The following is a 23,995-nucleotide window of genomic DNA, read 5'->3' as shown; positions in this document are numbered from 1 at the left end:
ACGAGGCTTTTATGTCCTCCTACCTTTTGGAGACAAAGTTAGAGAGGCCAGATTGAGATGGTTTGGACATGTTCAGAAGAGGGAGAGTGAATATATTGGTAAAAGGATGCTGAGGTTAGAGCTGCCAGACAGGAGGTCAAGAGGAAGACCAAAGAGGAGGTTTATGGATGTAGTGAAGGAGGACATGAAGGTAGTTGGTCTGAGAGAAGGATACAGAGGATAGGACTGGATTCGCTGTGGCGACCCCTGAAGGGAAAAGCCGAAAGAAGAAGAAGAAGACCTTACCTCTTAGTTATTGCATGTCAAATAAAATGTGTGAAATAAATAAATACATCTTTTATTAATGGTTTCTGAGCATGTAAATGTCCAAATGTAATTAAACATCTATCAAAAGATACCGATTTTTCGACTTTCCTTGGTTTTGGAGTTACTAGTCTTCAGTTCTGTGTCACTCAGAGAAAGAAAAAGAAAAATCTAAAAATGCCTTCAGGGCCTAAAAGATTAAATGGCCTGATTATAGCAAAAACAACACACAAAAAAATTAAAACCATCTCAAAACTAATGCTGAAAACAAAAAAGCCACACAAATTAAACAGATGGTTCATATTTATCTGTATTTAATGTTTTGTATATTTCAAAACATTTGAAACAAAACCAGTCTTATTTGATGGGGACTATCGAAATTCTTCATCATTATTTGCCAGTGACCAAATTCACTGAATCAAAGGGAGCAAAATGAGAAGCACATTTTGTTAACTCATGTGAATGCACTTTACTCACAAGAATAACGTTGATTAATGTTAAATATGCAATATAATATTACATCAAATAATAATTAAATCATGTTACACTGTTAGTAAAAGCTATACGTTTGATTGAGTTATTTATATCGAATATATGCTTAAAAACACAAACCTCTCTTCAGCCTAATCACTAGAGACTGGCGCAGCCTTATGATGTCATATCACATGCCAAAATAAAAGTTATTCTCCCTTTTTTTTCTTCAAATCAGTTTATGGTACCTATTCGGATATTCAGCCATCTACTTGGAGTAGATTCCAGTAATTTCAGACAGCCAAAGCCAAAAAATGTGGTGACTTTGGTGTCAGATGTTGGTATAAAACATAAAAAAGCAATAATATCAATAGCCACTAGATGGCTGAATATATGCTGAACTCTATAAGCCATTGTTATAACGCAGGGGTGTCCAAACCTGCTCCTAGAGGCTACCTTCCTGCAGATTTCAGTTCAAACCCTGCTCCAACACACCTGTCTGTAATTATCAAGCAGTGCTGAGCACCATGTTCAAGTGGGTTTGATTCAGGTTGGAGCTAAAATCTGCAGGATGGTAGCCTTCCAGGTCTAGGGTTGGACACTCCTGTTATAACAAATCTTACATCTTAAGTTTTTTTATTTGATCAAATTTTAAAACTGTAATTGTTAAAAAAACAAACATCTGTGTTGTGAGAGACTATACTAAGTTGCCAAAATATCCTTTCCTTTCCTGTAGCTCAAATAGTAGAGTGTGGCTCTAACAACGCAAAGGGTCATGGGTTGGATTCCCAGGAAAGGCAAGAAAGACAAAATGTAAAATGTGTACCTTGAATGTAATGTAAGTCGCTCTGGGTAAAAAAAAAAAATGCATAAAAAATCTTACAATGCTATAAGGAAAAGACAAAGTAGTAGATCATTCATTAGTTATTTTAAATTAAAATTAAAATTTAATCACACAAAAAAAGTAAATGGTACAAAACAGGTAAAAATAAATCTAACAATAAATAATACAAATAAAAAAAAGTGTTCACTATCTGGTAGAAATAAACAATGTAACCCTGATTACGGTATCAGCGTACATGCACTTGTGGTAGCAGGTAATTATGACAGAATAGTATTGCCAAATGTATTCCCTTTATTTGCAGCTGTTTTGGAAACAGACATGGGACTGTTTCCTCTCGGTGAGGGGAGCTGCAGTGGACAGGCCAGGTTTCTTCTGAAGAGGCTTGTCTGGTCTGATTTCGCATTCAAAAGCCCTATCCGGACAGGATTAGTTTAACATGGGGACGTGGGGGTGAAGTAATTTTACCTCAGGACGTCTGTAATAATAATGGCCAATTCCCACGGAATAAGACATCTCAGTAAAACTAGCAGAAGTGGGAGGAGTAACTCACTTTACGCACCACAGTAACCTCCATGTCGTCATGTGCGTATGCCGTTGCTGTTATCACGTGAGCAAACACACAACATCAGGGCCAGTCTGAACTCCGTCTCTTATATGTATATTTTATAAAACAGTTATGTCCAGTCTAACAATTCTGATTGGATTGTGCTGGTAATAGACACTTTCCTAGAGCTAAAACAAGTGTTGTGCCTCTAATAAGTGCTTTTGATCTTCTTTATGCTTTAAATGATATGCGGAAAATACTGGACGTTTGCCAGAGATGTCCCACCACCTACAACGCAACCGAATGCTTCAAGCGCCTCCAAGCTCACAAAATGCACTTTTTAAAAAACTTTTAAACAGGAAATGACTGAATTTTAGCATACATTTTTACAGCAGGTCTATTCAAACGGGATTAGTATTACCCAAGGTCATTTTTCCTGACCTTTTTACAGAAGGTAAAAGTCTGTAATCTTAACTGTCATTGTCCTTAATGATTACCTAGATGGCACATTCGGACGGGACTAAAATCACAGAAACCCTCTGGTAATAATTACTTTACCCCCACGTCCCCATGTTAATCTAATCCCATCCAAATAGGGCTTCAGAGGGGCCACTGCATGGGTAATGCTCTTCTATCTTTGCATCTGTGGAGAAACCAGAGCTTTCCCTAGCTCTTCCAAAAGAGCTGCATTCTGAAAAACTTTCCTGCATTCCAGGCAGGATTCATTTCTGATCACAGGACAAAAGCATTCAGGGCAGACCCATCCAGCATATTTGAAAAGAACCTTGGGCCAACGGTTGGATTTTCGCTTACATGTGTAAGCAGCAACCATCTTGAATAATACACACAGAAAATAAATAAATAAACTATATTCATTCAGCCATTCATACATTCATTAATTTGTTAGAAATTAGAAACCACAAGGAATCTGTCATGGGAAAATTAGTAATTAAAAAGTAAAAAGTAGTAAAACACCTGGTCAAGGCTATCCACGCCACCTTTGGTCTTATTGTAATGTAGGGTTACATTCGGCTTCTTGTCTTCTCCTGTGCTTACTGTGGCATCCCTGTGGATTGTGCTCATCAAGAGCACATTTTTGTTTGTTTTTTGGACAGTAAGACACAAATGGGTATGTACTTACATATTTACATGCAATATCATATTTTAACTACTAGATGGATTGACATCTTTCTGTAGAAAGTGTTTGTGAATTCTAGTTGTTTTTGTACATATTTGCCTATTTTTTTTCAGGTTGTGGATTTTAATATATAATAAGAGATTGTCAAAGACAATTGACTATTTTTGTCAAGTTTCTTGTTTGGTTGGCTGGTTTAAATCAGGGCTTTTCAAATCTTGCCCTGGAGGGCCAATGTGCTGCAGAGTTTATCTCCAACCCTAATAAAACACACCCACCTGTGATTTTCTAATGATCCTGAAGACATTGATTAACATGTTTAGGTGTGTTTGATTAGGGTTGGACACCCTCCAGGGCAAGATTTGAATAGCCCTGGTTTAAATGGTAATTTGAAGTGCCAGTTTTACTTTATAATATAGTCAAACCTGAACATTGCATTAGAAAGAGAACAAATGGAAAGCATTGTGTTACCCATTGTTTAAATTGTAAATTAATAAAAATGTAATTGTTTCAGTCATAAAATGTTTTTATTAACCTATTATAATAAACATTTTTGTACAATTCAATGAACAGTAACTTTTTTTAAATTGGCAACAGTAATTATGAAAAAAAAACTAAAATAACAGCAAAAGTATAATAATTATCAAAAAGAAATAGAGATTTTTGTTTAAATATCCCAACTATAATTACATATTATGTGCACATTATTTACATATTTAACTCTGGGGTTCTTCTGACATTTTTTTAAAGAAATTTTAAAAATCGTAGCTTCATCGGAATGGTATGAAACTTAGTGACTTTATTGGTGCTTGGTATATGGACACAAAAAAATAATTGGGGACAGGATTTGAAGTTTAATTGGTCGTAAAAAAAAAAAAGTCACACTCAGGGTCTTCGGGTCAAAAAAGACCCCCATTGGAAATGAATGGGAAATTAGCAAAAATAGTTTTTAATTTTGTGTGCGTACAATCTACAAATCAGCCACGATGCAGAAAAAAAGCACACAACAGTGAAGGGGTGAATCTCAAAAACATCACTTTGAGCCCAGCCCACAGTTCATTTTCCACAATGGCAAAAAAATATACTACTCAGGAGACCCTGGAGTTTTTGCTACAATGCAGTGATGAAGAAGAAGAGAGTACTGAGCAAAATGACCCAGGTGATGAAACCTCTCAAGAGGAAGATTTTATAGAGGCTGACACAGAGGATGAGGATTCAGAGGAGGAAGGTCCTGCACCTGAGAGAGCAGGCCCTGAAAACTACCTCTCCAAGAACAGGGAAATACTGTGGAGTTCAATTCCTCCACCACAGACGCAAGGGAGAGCACGGACAGAGGACTCACAAGGTATGCCTGTGTCAGAGCAGAGGATATCAAATCCACTTTTGAGTTGTTATGTGCAAAAAATGCTTCTGGAGATGACAAATTTAGAGGGGCAAAGACTGTGGTGAAGAATGGAGCAATATTGAATTGACTTAAATCCAGACTTTTATCGGCCTTCTGATTCTTGCCGGGGTTTTAAAATCTCACCATGAATCGGCATCCAGTTTATGGGATAGTGAGATGGGGAGGGCAATTATTCGTACCACCATGCCACTGAAGAAATTCAAACAGCTGACTAGGATTTTACACTTCAATGATAAGAGGTCAAGAGCTGAAAGGAGGGAAAGGGACAAGCTGGCACCGATCCGAGAGATGTGGGAACATTGGGTAGGAAGACTACCTCTCATGTACTGTCCTGATATCAACATTAAAGTTGATGAAAGCCTGGTGGGATTCAGGGGCTGGTGCCTTTTTAAACAATATATGCCCAAAAAACCTGACAAATATGGCATTAAAATATGGGGAGCCTGTAAATGCGAATACGAATGCAAATACGAGCTACTGTTATAACATGCAGGTGTACACTGGAAAACCTCCAGGGATGCCATACGAGAGAAACTTGGGAAAGAGAATAGTCCTTGAAATGATGACTGACCTTCAAGGGCATATTGTCACTTGTGACAACTTTTTTACTTCGTATGCTCTTAGCACAGAGCTCCTAATGAAGAAATTAAGAATGGTAGGAACAATCCGTAGTAACAAGCCAGAGCTGACTTATCCAAGAGGCCAGGCTCAGTTTTCATCTCTGTTCGCCCACATAGAGACACACACCATTTATTTCTCTATTTTCCAATTACTGTTTGATAATTATTATACTTTTGCTGTTTTGTGTTTTGTTCATAATTGTTGTTGCCAATTTTGAAAGTTTGAAAAAGAGTTACTGTTCATTGAATTGTAAAAAAATATATATTTTAATGAAAATGTTTATTATAAAATGTTAATAAAAATTACTGAAAGAATTGCATTTTTATTAAGTTACAACTAAAACAATGGGTAACAAAATGCTTTCCATTTGTTCTCTTTCTAATGCAATGTTCAGGTTTGACTGTATTATAAAGTAAAATTGGCACTTCAAATTACCATTTAAACCAAACAAACAAAAAACTTAAGAAAAATAGTCTTTGAGAATCTCTTATAATATTAAAATCCACAACCTGAAAAAATAGGCAAATATGTGCTAAAACAACTAGAATTCACAAGCCTTTCTACAAAGAGCTGTAAATACATCTAGTGGTTAAAATATGCTATTGCATAATTATAATGCCTACTGCTTCCACCAGATAGCACCAATCTGATTTCAAAAATCGTTTTCTATAGGCCTAGTCTCTAATTTAACCTGAAATACAGCATTAATAAAAAAATGTTATTACACTGACACCAAGGCACTTTAAAATAAAGTGTAACAAACATCTCTTACTGTATCTTAGTGAATATACAGGTCCTTCTCAAAAAAATTGCATATTGTGATAAAGTTCATTATTTTCCATAATGTAATGATTAAAATTAAACATTCATATATTTTAGATTCAGTGCACTCCAACTGAAATATTTCAGGTCTTTTATTGTTTTAATACTGATGATTTTGGAATACAGCTCATGAAAACCCAAAATTCCTGTCTCAAAAAATTAGCATATTATGAAAAAGTTCTCTAAACGAGCTATTAACCTAATCATCTGAATCAACTTATTAACTCTAAACACCTGCAAAAGATTCCTGAGGCTTTTAAAAACTCCCAGCCTGGTTGATTACTCAAAATCGCAATCATGGGTAAGACTGCCAACCCGACTCTGTCCAGAAGGCCTGAAGCGAGACTGTAAGACACAGAAAGAAATTTCTAAACGAATAGGCTGTTCCCAGAGTGCTGTATCAAGGCAACTCAGTGGGAAGTCTGTGGGAAGGAAAAAGTGTGGCAAAAAACACTGCACAACGAGAAGAGGTGACCGGACCCTGAGGAAGATTGTGGAGAAGGACGGATTCCAGACCTTGGAGGACCTGCGGAAGCAGTGGACTGAGTCTAGAGTAGAAACATCCAGAGCCACCGTGCACAGGCGTGTGCAGGAAATGAGCTACAGGTGCCGCATTCCCCAGGTCAAGCCACTTTGGGCTACAGAGAAGCAGCACTGGACTGTTGCTCAGTGGTCCAAAGTACTTTTTTCGGATGAAAGCAAATTTTTCATGTCATTCGGAAATCAAGGTGCCAGATTCTGGAGGAAGACTGGGGAGAAGGAAATGCCAAAATGCCTGAAGTCCAGTGTCAAGTACCCACAGTCAGTGATGGTCTGGGGTGCCATGTCAGCTGCTGGTGTTGGTCCACTGTGTTTTATCAAGGGCAGGGTCAATGCAGCTAGCTATCAGGAGATTTTGGAGCACTTCATGCTTCCATCTGCTGAAAAGCTTTATGGAGATTTTGTTTTTCAGCACAACCTGGCACCTGCTCACAGTGCCAAAACCACTGGTAATTGGTTTACTGACCATGGTATTACTTTGCTCAATTGGCCTGCCAACTCTCCTGACCTGAACCCCATAGAGAATCTGTGGGATATTGTGAAGAGAAAGTTGAGAGACGCAAGACCCAACACTCTGGATGAGCTTAAGGCCGCTATCGAAGCATCCTGGGCCTCCGTAACACCTCAGCAGTGCCACAGGCTGATCGCCTCCATAACACGCCACATTGAAGCAGTTATTTCTGCAAAAGGATTCCTGACCAAGTATTGAGTGCATAAATGAATATAATTATTTGAAGGTTGACTTTTTTTTGTATTAAAAACACTTTTCTTTTATTGGTCGGATGAAATATGCTAATGTTTTTTTTTTTTTTTTTAGATGTTTTTTGGTTTTCATGAGCTGTATGCCAAAATCATCAGTATTAAATCAATAAGACCTGAAATATTTCAGTTGGTGTGCAATGAATATATAATATATGAAAGTTTTATTTTATCATTACATTATGGAAAATAATTAACTTTTATCACATATGCTAATTTTTTTGAGAAGGACCTGTATGTATGTATGTATATGTATCTCTAGAGCTCTTATTTTAAAAGGTTGCCATTTCATATAAATTCAGACAGTCATTGAGCGCTCTCTCAAAGCCACTGTTTACTCGCATTGTAGAGGGTTGATTTAGCATCTTCCATCAGATTGTTTCATGGGGCGGAGTCACACATGAAAAAAAAGATTGGCAGATCCCCAGCACAGCAGGTTTGATTTTAGGCTCTCCAACATTTTATTTCTCCATTTAATAAACAAACTATTCAGTCAGATAAGTATTTGTTGTGAAAGAAATATTGACAATTTCAAGCACTTTATCCAACATTTAAGCACTTTTTAAACCATGAAAACACAATATTAAAAATTCAAGCACTTTCAAGGATTTAAATCACCCATACAAACCCTGTCTATAGGATTAAGGTCAGGACTCTGCGCAGGCCAGTCAAGTTCCATCACACCAAACTCGCTTATTCAGGTCTTTATGCACTTTGGTTTGTGCACTGCTGCACAATCATGGAAACCCATTCTATGAAACTCTCTACTCTTGAGCTAATCTGAAGGCAACATGAAGTTTGAAGGTCTGTAGCTATTGACTGCAGAAAGTTGATGACTTCTGTGCACTGTTATTTACGCGACCTACCACTTTGTGGTGGAGTTGCTGTTGTTCCAAATTGCTTCCACTTTGTTATATTACCACTAACTGTTGGCTGTGGAATATTTAGGCTCCGTCCACACGATGTGTTTAGCTGTATACATATATATTTTGTACCGTACCAGCGTTTCGTCTACACGGATCCAGCGTTTTGGAAGCATGAATCCGATATTTTTTGAAACCGGGTCCCAAAGTGGATACATCTGAAAACGTCAATCGTCCGTTTTCGTGAGTACAGCCAATACATATATTTTGCAAAACGGTGATGTCATCACACTACGTCCAGCAGGGTGAAAGAGTTAAGGGATACAACTACGGGCACTGGGCATGTGCACATCAATATCACGTCATTTAATTACCGTATTTGCATTATTGTAAGGGTATGTTTAGGGTCGGGGTAGGTGTAGGCGTTAATAAATCTATTAAGTAGCAAATGTATTTATCGTTATTGTATTGTGAGATTGTGCCTCACTTCCAACCATTGCTTTACTCCTTCTATCCATAACTCTTCTGCTCCTTTTTGAGTGTATTTCTGTGGGAGAATTACATACATACTACATCGTTTTGAGTCGTTTTCATAGCTCTCATGTGGACGCTGATATTTCTTGAAACGAGTGGAAAAAAAGATTGGATACAAAAAGCTCTGGCTTCGTAGGGATGGGGCCTTGCCATGCTTAAATTCACTGAGCTCCTGAGAGCAACCCATTCTTTCACAAATGTTTTTAGAAGCTGTTTGCATGCTTAGGTGCTTGATTTATACACATAGCCATGGAAGATATTGCAAAACCTGAATTCAATGTCCCAAAACTGTCTCATGCAGTATTTTGGCAAATACTTTTGGCAATATAGTGTTTGTATATTATATGTACACATTCACACATTATTTGCTGTAATTTTAGAACACTTGATTAATTACAATATGTTCTACAGTGATGATAAAAGAACAGAAATAAAATGTGTTTTTGATTTGTTTATGTTGGCCGCATGATACAATTTGCAGTTAAATATTTATAAGATATAGTTAAAGCTTTGTCTCCAGCTTTAAATATGCAAATTCGCTGGATGGCAAATGCATTAAAAAAAAAACCTCATGTCACATGTCAAAACAAAGAAAGTTTTTATTTTGCCTCTAGAGGCCGCTCTTGTACTGTATAATGACAGCGGACCCTTAACAGCTACTCCGGTACACGGAACCAGAAAATGAAATTAGATGCAGCCATGTGTGCACTTATTTGCAAATGCATGCTTGCAGTCTGTTCTTCCAACTTTATTTGAAGTTTCACAAACTAATTTCGGGAGAAGCACGCGCAAACAATTAAATCTAATTAAACACAGGTGGAGCAGGCTCAGATAATTAACCCAATTGGGGGGGGGGGGGGGGGGGGGGGGCTGGATACACTGGGTTTGGGCAAATTTTCCGAGCCCGGAGCCCTCCCCGGACAGCACGCCAAATACGCATAATCTTTACTCTATTTAATTGATGTAAGTGTGAACTCGTGAATTTATAGTAAGTGTTGAATATGCTTTGGGGAAATGTATTGGAATAAAAGTATACATTTTGTTTAGGAAATGTAGTGGAGTTAAAGTAAAAGTTGACAGAAATATAAAGTAAAAGTAAAGCAAAGTACAGATTCTACCCCCACAAAACAAGTGCAGTACCAAAGTATTACTTTGTTACATTACACCACTGGTGCTGTGAAAGGTTTTCCACACAGTCAAATAACCTTTATTTTTATAGCTCTATATACAAAAGAGTGTTTCAAAGCAGCTTTACAGCGAGGATAGGAAAATTATGCAGGTATAAGGCTTCTTTCTGGTGTGAATTCTCATGTGTTTTAAGGTTTCCTTTTTGATTAAAACTCTTTCCACACTGTTGACAGGTGAACAAGCTCTCTCCAGTGTGAATTCCCATGTGCCTGTTAAGGGATCCTTTTTGAGTGAAGTTCTTTCCACACACTTGGCAGGGGTAAGAGTTCTCCCCAGTGTGTATACCCATGTGGATTTTAAGGTTACATTTTTGAGTGAAGCTCTTTCCACACAGTTGGCAGGTGAAAGGCTTCTCTCCAGTGTGATTCCTCATGTGGGTCTCAAGGGATTTTTTAGATGTGAAACTCTTTCCGCACTCAGGGCATGTGTAAAGCTTCTCTCCAATATGAAGTCTCATGTGTATTTTAAGGTTTCCTTTTTGAGTAAAGCTCTTTCCACATTGTTGGCAAGTGAAAGATCTCTCTCCAGCGTGCAGTCTCATGTGGATTTTAAGGTTTCCTTTTTGAGTAAAGGTCTTTCCACATTGTTGGCAAGCATAAGAGCTCTCTCCAGTGTGAAGTCTCATGTGGATTTTAAGGTTTCCTTTTTGAGTGAAACACTTTCCACACTGTTGGCAGGTGAATGAGCTCTTTCCAGTGTGAAGCCTCATGTGCCTGTTAAGGGTTCCTTTTTGAGTGAAACTCTTTCCACACTGCTGGCAGGTATAAGAGCTCTCTCCGGTGTGTATTTCCATGTGGATTTTAAGGTTTCCTTTTTGAGTGAAGCTCTTGCCACACTGTTGACAGGCAAAAGGACTCTCTCCAGTGTGATTTATCATGTGGGCTTCAAGGGATTTTTTATATGTGAAACACTGCCCACACTGAGTGCATGTGTAAGGCTTTTCTCCAGTGTGAATTCTCATGTGGATTTTAAGGTTTCCTTTTTCTGGGAAACTTTTTCCACACTGATGACATTCAAAACGGTTCTCTCTTGAGTGAATCTTCATGTGGTTTTTAAAGTGTACTTTACGTGTAAATCTCTTGTTACACTGATCACATCTGAATGGCTTTTTTCCACTGTGACTGTTCATGTGATACTTAAGGTTCAGTGCTGCAGTGAAACTCTTTGCACACAGTTTGCAAGCGAAAGGCTTCTCTCCAGTGTGAATTTTCATGTGTTTCTTAAGGTTTCCTTTTTGAGTGAAGCTCTTTCCACACTGTTGGCAGGTGAAATAAATTCCTCTTCCTGACTTCAGAGCTGTTTTTCGTGAGAAAATCTTCTCAGTTTGTGAGCAACTAAAAGATTTTTCTGAAATTATTGAAGCATGATGTTCCGGATACTGATTTTTTTCTTCCATTTCATTCAGGACTTCACTCTCCTCTTTCAGTGGCATCAGGTCTAGGGCAAAAACAAAAAGAAGCATTAGTATGTTTCAGGTCCCATCTATAAGGCCGCTACAACTTTTCTAGTGTAAATGAAGTATGGAGTGCCACAGGTCTCAGTATTGGGTCCTCTGTGTTTCTCATTATATATGATCCCTTTGAGCGACATTATCATACAAGCTTATGATTAGGCAATGTAGATAACATGCTTACATTCTATCTTAAGGTTTTAAAACAAACAATATGTGTAAAAAATAAATATGCCTAAAGAACAAAAGCATTATAAGCTCAAGCAGCGTGAACGGTGTTCTGTTCTTAAACCCTCAACGAAACTGAAAGCAAGCATTTGTCTCTTGATTTTTTTGCTCATTTTGCTATCATAAGTAATCTCGCCCTCACTCGGAGTAACGTTACAGATGTGCTTACCTGCACTCGTAAACGCAGTGATGCTTTTTCCTCATTCCCATGTTGTTTGGATTTCATGTGATTCTCGTTGTGGTGGTGATATTATGATAACTCAGTTTCATTTATTAATTTTATCAAAAGTAACACCATTTTGTAAGATCATTCTCAATTGTCATCCAAGTAATTCCAAATAGAGCCCTGGACGGGCCTCAAATCTAGGCCCTAGCCCGGCCCAAGACGCTGAGGCCCTAGTCCGGCCCGTGTCCGACAGCTTATCAAAATTCTCGGCCCGAGTCCGACTGGAGCCCGGTTTTTTTTTTTGCATTGTTGCAGCCATTAAAATTGTTCTGTTTTGTTTTTAATGTCAAAGTAGTTATATTTCGTTTTGTTTTTCGTTTCTTTATTAAGTTAATTTAGAAAAATGTTTAGAGCGTTTTTTTGTTTGTTAAATTAAAGTTTTATTTTTTTTAAGTGACGACCAAGCGGCCAGCGGCCGACAGTGAGTTAACCGCATATTTAATCGATTTAGTCTCTCAAATCACCTCTTGACTTGTCTTGCCTATAATAAAATACATAGAAATAAAACACTTCAAGCATCACAATGTTAGTTAATTTCGCCTACTATTACCACCACAGTAGCCTAAAAGGCATTTTTGACGAGCTGAGGCAGGCTGATTCTGCTCGCAGATCTCGCAAATGGAGCTAAACAATCTAAAAACAAATAATTAAAAAAAGAACATGCAGGTTGTCTTATAGCTTACCTTATACCTACGCAAAATGAATATAAATCCCATCTTCAATTACCGTGGTATATGCTCATTTAACAGGGTTTACAGCAACAGAAGCAAAAGATTCAAGATGCATTTTATTCAGCAGTTTATTTCAAATTCAAAGACCACATAAGAGAGCGCGACCTAAGCGCACTGGTCTCATTCATTTTTATTGAAGATGATTGTGTTTTTGAGCATCTAAGACTTATTTTAAGTTTCATTTACGGCCATTTGCGTTGACTTGCATTAGTCATTTGCGGCGATGCGTGTTGCAGCGCCATCACATCTAACTACAACATTAAGCCCATAACACGCTCTCACACGTTTATTTTTTAACCGTTTGCCAGGAGTAAAATGTATACATGTGGTTTAAACAACCAGATAGGCTACATTTACATTTGTCCGGTTTTGTCTGAAATGCTTTCATCCTTCTGAATTGATTTGTTTAGTGATCGGACTACATTGATAGCCCTGTACATTAATAGCAGCAGACGCCCCGCTGATGACACGCAACAGAAACGCCACGCTCACACCACGCTTGGAGTGTCTCCGGGCTTAACTCTAGCAGCTGCGCTGAAGAAACGCGCGCTGCTGCTGGCGCGGACTCTGAACCTATGCTCTGAACACTGTGCAAGCCATCTTGACAGTTGCGTTAGATATTATGGTCTCGTTTTCACCAGCGCAGAACATCTCATTGTTCCTTTTCATTAATAAAACAAATATGAAAAGAAGAAGAAGCCTAAAAAAAGGCCCGAAGCCCGGCCCGCATATTAGGTATGACGTGAAAATTGGCCCGAAGCCCGGCCCTAGGGGCGTAAAAAAGTCGGGGCCCGTCGGGCTCGGGCATAAATGCAGGGCTTTTTATTCCAAACATCGCGAGGCAGACGACGACGACGACATTATGTTATCAAATACACTCAACCCGCTCCACAGCGCCACCCAGTGGATTTAGTTCAAACTGCGAGATTTAGAGGGATTTCTCATGGATTCACTGCGTAAATCAACAGTGAATCAACATAGTAAAATTCAACAGTGAATCAAAAGCCAGCAAATCAACGCAGTAAAATCCAAATAGTATTTTTAGCTTTCCAATATTAATTACAGATCGAATATTCGACTATTCGTGCACACCCCTACTTAAGAGAGAACTTTATTATGCAGATAGATGGTAATAGCTTGCATGGAGGTACAGAAGAGCCTTCAAAACCAGCATCAGCTCCAGAAGGCGACCTCAGAGAATGCAAGCTCCTCGCTCCCCCGAGAAATCTGACCCCCAGAGCATGTCTTCCGATTGAATCCCTCCCGACAACTGAGAAATGAAACAATAGCGACCACATGAAACATAAAACATCTGCCACGAGACAGCATGCCAGGTCGATATTAACGGCACTGCACCACTTCACAAATACCCCTCATTTTAGAGCATAAAGACGCCTAGTGGAAGGGGCAAGAGACTCTGTGAGTGTGTCCAGCACTAGAAAAGGCAGGGCACCGGATTCCTCTAAGGTCCCTTTTGTTTTTTTTCCTTCATCCATGCAAGAACAGAATGTCAATGACTGACTAGTTTCATTACCAAACGTCTCTCCTCCAAAATCCGACCACAAAGGCTGAATTTTCTCTCTAAATGTGCTCAGCTTCTGCATTCCGAGGGACTGAGTTGTTGAATGACACTCTGTGCCTCATCGAAATTTAATCCAAATCCTTTCATTAGCCACGTTTCCACCACGGGAACTTTCCCCAGGAATTAGGGACTTTGGAGTGGTACTCTGCGTTTCAACCGCAGGAACAGGTCTAAAAGCTCCAGGTAAAGATTTCCCCCTTAAAACGGCCCTGCTTGTGAGGTAGTACTTTTTAAAAGTTCAAGAACTTTCGGGGGTGGGACTTGTCACTGAACATGCTGACTGGTTGAGCTCACGCAGCATTTTATTTAAACTTAAAAGTCTGTTGTCGTGCGTGCAGTAAAGATAATATACTATTTGGAGTTTAAAATCATTTGGAGTTAACAACCCATAGACCAACGACGAGGTTTAGGCTTTATTAAGTTTATTTACAGATGATAAAATTCAGTCTCACTTCAGTTCAGACTCGCACTCATTCCTACGTCACCAGACTAATCTTCGTTGTACTTAAGACCGCGATGGAAACCCAGACAGTAGCAGGTCTGAGGAGAAAAGAGTTCCTGACACAAATTGTTCCAGGCAATATTGTTGGAAACGGGGCTATTAAACGGGGCAACGTCTTCCCTCAACTGTTAAACTCTTCTATATAAAATGATAATAGAGAGGAGAATTTATTTAGCAGAAATCAGCTAAGGCTAACAAATCATCCACAATCCCTCTCCAAATGCGTTCAAAGCCCTGACATTTTGAGTCGCTCGAACTCATCTTCAAACTCCCGCTGTAATGATGTATAGTCTTTCTAAATGTCCAATGATAGTGCATGTCAGTGAAAGTCAGAAAGGGTTTGGCTCTTCAAACAGAGGTGAACGTTAATTGGTTGCCACCACATGTGTACTGTCCAATGGCATTTTTTTTTTTTACCTCGATTGACAAATGGATAAAGAAAAGCATTTGGCAAAATGACAGAAAAGCGTTTGCCAAATGCTCTTTTAAAAAAGAGCTATTTAAAATGATTTATTAAATTTACTTTTTATTAATGTTTTAAAACATGAATTAAATAAACTGTTTTAAATTTCTATTTATGTATTCATTTAGAATGTTTTTATTAAATTTATTGTTTAATTAAACTACATTAAGAAACATGAATTAAATATCCATCCATCATCTTCAGGTTATCCAGGGCTGGGTGGTGGAGGCAACAGTCTTAAGAAGAGACGAATAATAAAATATTATTTCACACACTTTTTTATTTTCCGAATCTAATTAATTAGACCAAGAACCGTTCGGTATATAATGCGTACCGAACCGAAAGCCTCGTATCGAACGGTTCAATACGAATACGCGCATTGTTACATCCCTAATATATACTCTTTGTTCACTCGCTGTCTGCTTAGAATAATTTTCTTTCCGACCTGACTAACCCGCTAGATTTAGATCTTGTTTCCAGAATTTCACATTTAAATATCCACAGCTAAGAGAAAATAAAAGTGCACAAAAAAAAAAAAACATTTAAAGGGGTGATGAATTGAGAAATAAACTTGCCTTGAGCTTTTGATACATAAAAGGTCATGGTAATATAATAATATCCTGTCCTCTAAAGTTTTAGAGCTGAAAACATCCTTGTTAGTCAAAGAAAAGCTTTTTTAGACACAGCAAACGATCATGTTCGCATATTGACATCATCGACTGACGAAACACCACTTCTACAGAATAATAAGCACGTGTAGTTCAGTAGCCCCGTCCACTGTCTCATGGAGGATTTCGGATTGCACTAGCCACCAGCTATAAACATGCCAAAGAATATAGCACTGTATTGCGCTATTCCTGGTTGTGGAAGAACACAGTCGCTGCATAATCTTCCTTCGGATCATAATATTAGGAATGTGTGGTTGAACTTAAAAATAAAGTTCCAGCTCACGTGGGGAAGACATGTACATGTTCACTTAATTGCACTGCGGAATCATGTGTAAACATCTTAAGTTGGATTTGTAGACATATTGAGATTAAAACACAGCGCTGTTTCTTCTATTTTGGATCCGACAGGAGGAATGGTGCTACACACTTATGTGAGTAAAACACTTTTTATATGTAATAGTATTGCATTTTTATAGATCTTTTTGCTTATGTGTAGGTGTCTAACAGAACATACCTTAGCTTTAGCACACTGTACTCTTGTAATATCTTGTAATATTCCTAACTTGTTCTGCGCCATTCTCTCCCTCGACATTTGAATGCGCGCGGTTCATGCTTAAATCGAACGATTGTGCAGGCTATGTAAAACAAAAATAATAGTCCAATCAATCTTGGGTGGATAAGAATTGTGGTTGTTTGATAAAAAAAGACATACTTGAATCATTCCGGTTGCCGCTTTCAAAACAACCCCTTTCTAATGTGAACTGAACTGACAGGGGCATGGATATGACAGGAACTGAAGCTCATTAAATATGCAAATCTTATCCAGTCCTACCCGTGGGGGTTTACTTCCAAGTCTCCAGTGCTGCACGACCATCAAAACCCAGCGTTTTGGAGAGAGCCTCAAAACCAGTGTAGAAAATAGCCTATTAGTTATTAGTTATGATGTTTTTGAATGTAAAAACCACACAAACGTCATTAGTTGACCTCAGACAACAGTTTACATCTTTTTTTAAAAGCCAGTTCATGACACCTTTAACATTTTGCAGCCAACACAGTAGGGGGAAAAAAAAACATCACACTTGCCTGATGCGGGTTTCTTAGAAGTAAACTGACCATTTTCCAGTCAAAGTTAAACACCAGGTGATTTTCCTAGCTCTCACTTCGCCTTTGCGCCTCTCTTACTCAATCATTCACTCGCACACACTCGGTGGGTTTCATTCGACCGTAAGTCTTAAACAAATTTTGTTGCATTTTGGCACATTTAGTGTGGCATAACAGTTAAAACCAGAGCCGTTGAATAACAGAGTTACGACACGCGTTTATCTCACCGCAGCGCGCGTGGTCACAGCGCTCTCAATAGCTCTAAACAAACCAGCGCGGTGTCAATCAAAACATTTGAATAGACCAGTGTTTCCCAACCGGAATGCCGTGAGCAGGGGTGCGGTGTATAAGGTGCCGGGATGCACACAGCATTCATCTCACATCTGATGACGCACCTTTAATATGGGTTGTTACTTTAAAAAATAATGCTTTATGTATGTTTCTGTCGATGGATACACGTGCTGGCTCCTCAGTGATACACTTCAACAGCAACTAATAAAAGAAAAACGTGGGCAAAACGGTCTCTCTTTGTAAACTATGTTCAACCCATTCGAGTGCTGCCGTTTGCCTGAATATGAGCAGTCATTTTCACCGTCATCACGCAGGTATATTCGCCTTAAGACGCGAATGAGAACTTGTGCGCCCTAAGAGAAGATATGTCTCTGTGCACTCGTCCCAAAACGCGCAAATATTGAGTTCTCTTGAGTTCATCCTGTGCTTGAACGGACAAACTCACACAAAAAGTATGTCAAAATGTCCGTCTTGATGAGTATCCAAGCAGACAGTCTGTAGCCTACTCTGTATATGCCTTAAGTGAACTTTATACAGAAAATACGACGACTATCCTTGCTTTAGGTCTTAAAGGGGCAGTAACCTTTACTGCTGTCGGTTTAATGTCAAACAAAAGATAAAGACATCACTCACTGCTCTTGATTGAATAGCTTTTGTAAGTTTAATAAGGATTAATTTTTAATTTAAACAGTTAAATATGCCGTTATTTTACATTTGATTACTTTATTCCATTTCTCTACCTAAAAACCAATGTTAGACCCACCTGAAAAATCTGAAAAGCATTGGTTATTTTATTCTTATCTTTGCTCAATAGTATTTATTTGTGCTGCTGCTTGTATTGTTCTTATTTTTTTATATATTCATTTGCAGTAGCACTTTTTCCCCTGAACATAGCAAATACCGAACTGTACTGAAACCCTGAACCTAAAATCGTGATACAAAGTGAACCATGAGCAATCTGTACTGTTACACCTCTAGCGTAACTTACACGAGGTGGTGCCACAAAACTTTGACAATTTTTAAAGGGTGCCATGACTGAAAAAAGGTTGGGAAACACTGGAATAGACAAAAGCTTACCTATACAGGTATTTGCAGCAATTTTTGGTAAACAGTACAGCAGAGGTACTCAACAGGCGGCCCGCGGGCCGCATCCGGCCCTTCGGTATTAATTTTGTGGCCCGCATCATGCAAAAAAAAAAAAAAAAAAAAATTTTTTTTAAAAAATGAATTTTCAAAAAAAAAAAAAAAAAATTCTACTCAAATGTTGCACGAATATTAGACAGTTTTACTTATAGGCTATGATTATACCATGGACGCTGCGGAAAATCCACATGTCGGGCAGGTTAAGTAGGCTAATAAAAAAAGAACACTTGTTTTCAGTTTTCAGCTCATTTCACGATCAAAGACCATAATAGGAGAAAGATCGAGCTTGAGCGGAATCAGCACATTTTAGTCTCTCTCTCTCTCTCTCTCTCTATGAAGACAGCTGAGTGTTTAACTTCTGGATGCGACACTGAACATTTAAGTTAATAATATTTAAGGTTTGCGCGCGTCACACTTAAGCTTGCTGAACGGAGTTTGCACATGCATCAAAAAAAGCAAAAGCAAGCGTGTGCATGCATGGGTTGGCGTGGCAGAATACGGGCAAATGGTGCCCCCTTCAGAATTCCAAAAAAGATATCTCAGTTTATTGCGATCTCACAAAGCTCTGTTATCAATAGAAATGACTGCACAATGAATCTTCCGAAATGTCAACACTTTCTTTGCTATAATCAGACGATTTGTCAGCATATAGAATTCAGCACTGCGCCAAAACTCCTTTGAGTGGATTCTATCTTAAATACATCTGTTTGGCCATAACGTTCCAAAAATAAAAACATATTGGTTACATTGCACAATGCAGCAAAAACGTGTTATACTATGCCTGCGTGCGCCTGTAAATCTTTTTTTATTTCGTTTTAGTTGTTCTTTTTGGTTTTGTGCAATAGATGAATAACAATTTATTTGTTTCTAGATGTTTTATTTTTAGATATTTCTATTTTGCAAATAGTTTTATTCACCCGCAATCCGCACACACGCGAGTAGCACACACACCTTACCGCCCGCGCTCAGCCAAATCTAGTTAAAAGCATTTATTTCACACTGGTTTTAGTTTTCTTTTTTATAAATCATTACTATGAATTTTATAATTAAATGAAAAGATATATGGATTTTTGTATACATTTTTATTAATTTACATTAGTAAGCTACAGGACATCGTCTTTCAATCCAGCTCAGACATTTATCTGTAGCTTACTTTGTTGTAGCCATTAAACAATGTGTTTTTTCCTTGATATTTATGTTTAAATATTATATTATTTTTACATTTCATCTGATTATGATGAGTGAAAAGATGCGAGTGGGTCAGAAATTATTTTGTGGTTATATTTAGTTTAATATTAAGTTTTGTTTTGTAGAAAGCATTCTTTCGTTTTGTTTAAATTGTATCTTAATTTTAAAAAAGGTTTCTTAAGCCAATTGCCTGCATTTAATAAATAAAAAGCAAATAGCAGACTATAATCGCGAGATGAAGTCGTGGGAGTGATTGCTTTTATTGCTCATGAACTGGAGCGTGCGTCTCATAAATAAACCAAAACTCAGCAGCTACTCGCCTCACAGACATGAGAAATAGGAAGCTTGAAATGTCCAGCTTGAAATGTCCAGTTTTAAACGAAACGATTCAAAGATATTTAATTAAGCAAAGTGCAGTGTTGACGCGAGCAGCTCTTGACACAGAGTGTTTCTGTTTATAATGCTGCGCTCCATCACTGCTCCAGCTGTGAGTTTAACACACATTTTTACACTAATCCTGACTTGTGCAACTTTGTATCAGTTCTTACTTTGCTAAATAAATATATAATTTCTGATTATAGCATAGCTTTCTGCCCAGCCAATTAGACTAGTAAAGTAGGCTAATGATTAAAATAACAAACGCTTGATCACGGGCCTGGCCCTACCTGACCCGAGGATAGTGCAGGGTAGTAGTGGGAAGTTCGGATCATTTTACTGACTCGGATCTTTGAGTCTCGTTCAGCAAAATGAACGAATCTTTTTTCCGAGTCATTTCGAGTCATTTCGTTCATTTCACCAAAATGACATGTTAAATAGCCCAACACATCTAGTACTTATGAAAATGTTGATTACATTTTAAAACTACATACAAATAAACTATAGGGTACAGCAACCAAAGCCAAATTATAAGAAACTGAAATGTTTAATTAATTGATAAGTTGTTGGGTCAGGGCAGGCTATTGCAGTTTCTCTGTTAGTTCACCTCACCTCCTGATCCAAAACATTCTTTCTCTTGCAACTTCATATTTATCACGTTTGTTTTCCGCCTCTCGTGTCTTCGAGCTCCTCGAGACGTTAGCTGTCGACTCGTCTGTGTCTGACTCTGATCAGATCTGGGGGCTGGGCCGCCCGGACCGTGCGTGACACAGGTCCGGAAACAAAAATGATTAGTTCTTACGAGTCTTTCGGGTTTGAGTCTTTCGTTCTTCCTGTTAGTCCCATAGAGTCTATGCTTTCAATAACGGAAACAGAAAAGATTAGTTCTTTTGATCGAGTCTCGGGTTTGAGTCGTTCGTTCTTTTGTCACGTGACTTGTCACCGTATAGAACACAAGTTCACAACCTTTTTAGTAAAAAGCACGTAGTTATTTATTTTATTTTTTATATTATTCTCAGTTAATATCAGACATATACAAATATGGGAAATATATTGACTATTCAAGTCTAACATCACAAATTCAATTAGACTAATTTTGAATCAACTGTGTGTGTGTGTGTGTGTGTGTGTGTGTGTATGTATATATATATATATATATATATATATATATATATATATATATATATATATATATATATATATATATATATATATATATATATATATATATATATATGTATATATATATATATATATATATATATATATATATATATATATATATATATATATACATATATATATATACATACATATATATATATACATACATATATATATACACACACACACACACACACACACACACACACACACACAGCATTTGACTGACAGCAAGAACGAAAGACTCAAACTCGAGACTCAAAAGAACTAATCTTTTCTGTTTCCGTTACTGACAGCATAGACTCTATGGGACTAACAGGAAGAACGAAAGACTCAAACCCGAGACTCGATCAAAAGAACTAATCTTTTCTGTTTCCGTTACTGACAGCATAGACTCTATGGGACTAACAGGAAGAACGAAAGACTCAAACCCGAGACTCAAAAGAACTAATCATTCGGAGATTCAGAGCTGATTCAGAGGCCATATGTTGCGTAATGCGCATGCGCGGTCAACACAAAATGAACGAATCACTATCTGAGAAAACTCGGTAGTCCCGAGTCATAATAAAGATTCGTTCAAAATGAACGAATCATTCATGAACGACACATCACTAGTGCAGGGAAATCTCAGCCCGACCCGGCCCGCGGGTCGGTTCGGGTCAGGTTCGGGCTCGGGCAGAGAATCTAAACTCTAGTTTCCATTAACCGATGTTATGCGACATAGGCTAAACGTTTTTTTTTTTTTCCTCGTGATCACTCATTCCAAAAAGTATGCCACATATGTCCGTATGTGCTTGGTGTATCCCAGCCACCGCAATAGCCGTAATTTTTAATGGAAGGTGACGTGTGTTATTCAAGCATTGATTAAAATTAAAAGAGCGAAATGTTTTTAAATTTGCTTGAATTTGAATTTTATTTATTAATATTTTATATATATATAATTTATTGGTTGTAGCTAATGAGAGGATTCGTGTGCTGTGCGTGCACACCTCAAAAAGTGTTGACGAAAAAAGCTGAGCGAATTCTAACTAATTTAAAAGTTAGATGTACTAATATTGGTGGGCCTAGTATTAGTAATAATAATAATAATAATAATAATAGACTTTTTAACCCGACCCTGAGTATAAAAATGTGCCATAGAAAGAAACCATAATACATAATTAAACATTTTCTGTAGGCTAATATTATTATATGCCTAAAAAAAAATTAAATATTAAAATATAAAGTAAATATATATTTAATATATTTTGATGGCCCCCAACACCTGTTCATGTGAAAAATGGGTACTGTACCTTTAAGGTTGTGACGCAAACGGAACCCGCGAAAATTAAAAGAGCTGTCATCGACGATGAGTCATCGGGAAACCCCAACTGTCATCTAAAAATACTGTATGTTGTGTGTACCTACTGTACATTAAATAACAATGGCTTCAAAGAAAAGGAAGGTTGACGATGAAAACAGAGTTTTCAACCCTGCGTGGCAAATGGAATTCGCCTTTGCAGACATAGGTGGCAAACCAATGTGTCTCATTTGTCAAAAAACAATTGCTGTATTAAAGCGAGCTAATCTGCAACGCCACCATGAGCAACTTCATCCCGATTTCAGCGTGACATATCCAAATAGCAGTGATCTCAGGAGTCAAAAGGTACAGACATTGCTAGCTGGGTTTCATGCCCAGCGATCCATGTTCCGCGGCATTGTTAAAAGTGCTGACAATATTACAGAGGGCTCATTCAGAATCGCTTGGAATATTGCAAAAGCAAAGAGACCTGCTACAGAGGGAGAATTTCTGAAAAATACATTTATGGACTGTGCAGAATCGCTGTTTTCGGATTTTAAGAACAAGGATGACATCATCAGGCAAATCTCAAAGCTACAATTGTCTGATTCAACAGTGACCAGACGAGTATAATTAATTTCAGACGATCTCTTTTCACAGTTGCTAAAAGACATTGAAAGTTCAGAGTACATCAGTTTAGCACTGGATGAATCTACTGACAGCACAGATGTCGCGCAGCTAGCAGTGTGGGTGCGTTTTCTTAAAGGTGATAAATATGTAGAGGAAATGTTGACCTTGCTCCCATTGAAAGGCCAAACCCGTGGAGAGGACATTCACTCTGCACTGATGATTTTTTTTCATGGACCAGGCAAAAAAATTAATTTGAAAAAGCTTGTTTCTGTGACTACTGATGGCGCCCCATCAATGGTTGGAAAGGAAAAGGGATTAATCGCTTTACTTCGAAAAGATCCTGAAATACCGGCCTTCTTCTCATACCACTGCATTCTGCATCAGGAGCAATTGTGCAGCAAGCTTAAACGTGGACAGCTCAAAATGACAATGGACAATGTGACACGTATAGTAAATTTTATTCTTGCACATGCCCTGAAACACAGACAGTTCCGTTCCTTGGTCGAAGAGTTTGAAAGCGCATACCCTGACTTGGCAATGCACGCAGAGGTCAGATGGCTTAGTCGCGGAAATGTCCTTGATCGCTTCATGGAATTACTTCCAGTTGTGCGCATATTTTTAAAAGAGAAAGGCCAACATGATTTACTGGCACCTTTCGAAGACACCTTCACGCAAAATGCAGCTTTCCTGACTGATGTGACGCGACATTTAAATGCGCTCAATCGTAAGCTTCAAGGGAAACAAAAATTCTTCCGATGATGCTGAACGATGTGGCTGCATTTGAAACAAAACTGGACCTGTTCGCGCAGCAACTTCAGGAAGAAAATTTCACTCACTTTTCTGTTCTGCAGTCAGAAGTGACAGACTCATTTTCACCCAGTGCCTACTGTTCTTATCTCAGGGAGCTAAAAGACGAGTTTTCCTCACGATTTGCCGATGTTAAAT

General features: G+C 38.1%; 2 protein-coding genes across 5 annotated transcripts in view; both read right to left on the bottom strand.

Moving 5' to 3' along the window:
• LOC137049696 (gastrula zinc finger protein XlCGF57.1-like) overlaps positions 1–23,995 on the bottom strand; it is a 41,257-nt gene that overhangs the window by 9,039 nt on the left and 8,223 nt on the right. The window contains exons 1-2 of one of the 4 annotated variants that reach the window (XM_067428308.1): positions 916–1,245; positions 24–246 (exon numbers count right to left, since the gene is read on the bottom strand). The exons of 1 other annotated variant lie outside the window; for it this stretch is intronic. The gene's annotated coding sequence lies outside the window, so the exon portion shown is untranslated. Of the gene's footprint in view, positions 1–23; positions 676–915; positions 1,246–23,995 lie in introns of those variants that run through there. 2 more of the 4 variants (XM_067428310.1, XM_067428309.1) reach the window with 2 other exon arrangements.
• LOC137049084 (zinc finger protein 585A-like) overlaps positions 9,716–23,995 on the bottom strand; it is a 47,529-nt gene continuing 33,249 nt past the window's right edge. Inside the window, exon 6 of the mRNA XM_067427471.1 lies at positions 9,716–11,466. Coding sequence (XP_067283572.1) covers positions 10,082–11,466 — 1,385 coding nt within the window. The 3' untranslated portion in view covers positions 9,716–10,081. The remainder of the gene's footprint in view (positions 11,467–23,995) is intronic.

The sequence above is a fragment of the Pseudorasbora parva genome, chromosome 20 (genome assembly GCF_024679245.1).
Source record: "Pseudorasbora parva isolate DD20220531a chromosome 20, ASM2467924v1, whole genome shotgun sequence".
Classification (NCBI taxonomy): Eukaryota; Metazoa; Chordata; class Actinopteri; order Cypriniformes; family Gobionidae; genus Pseudorasbora; species Pseudorasbora parva.
The sequence above is the reverse complement of the archived record's forward strand: the minus strand, read 5'-3'. Positions and strand labels throughout refer to the sequence as shown.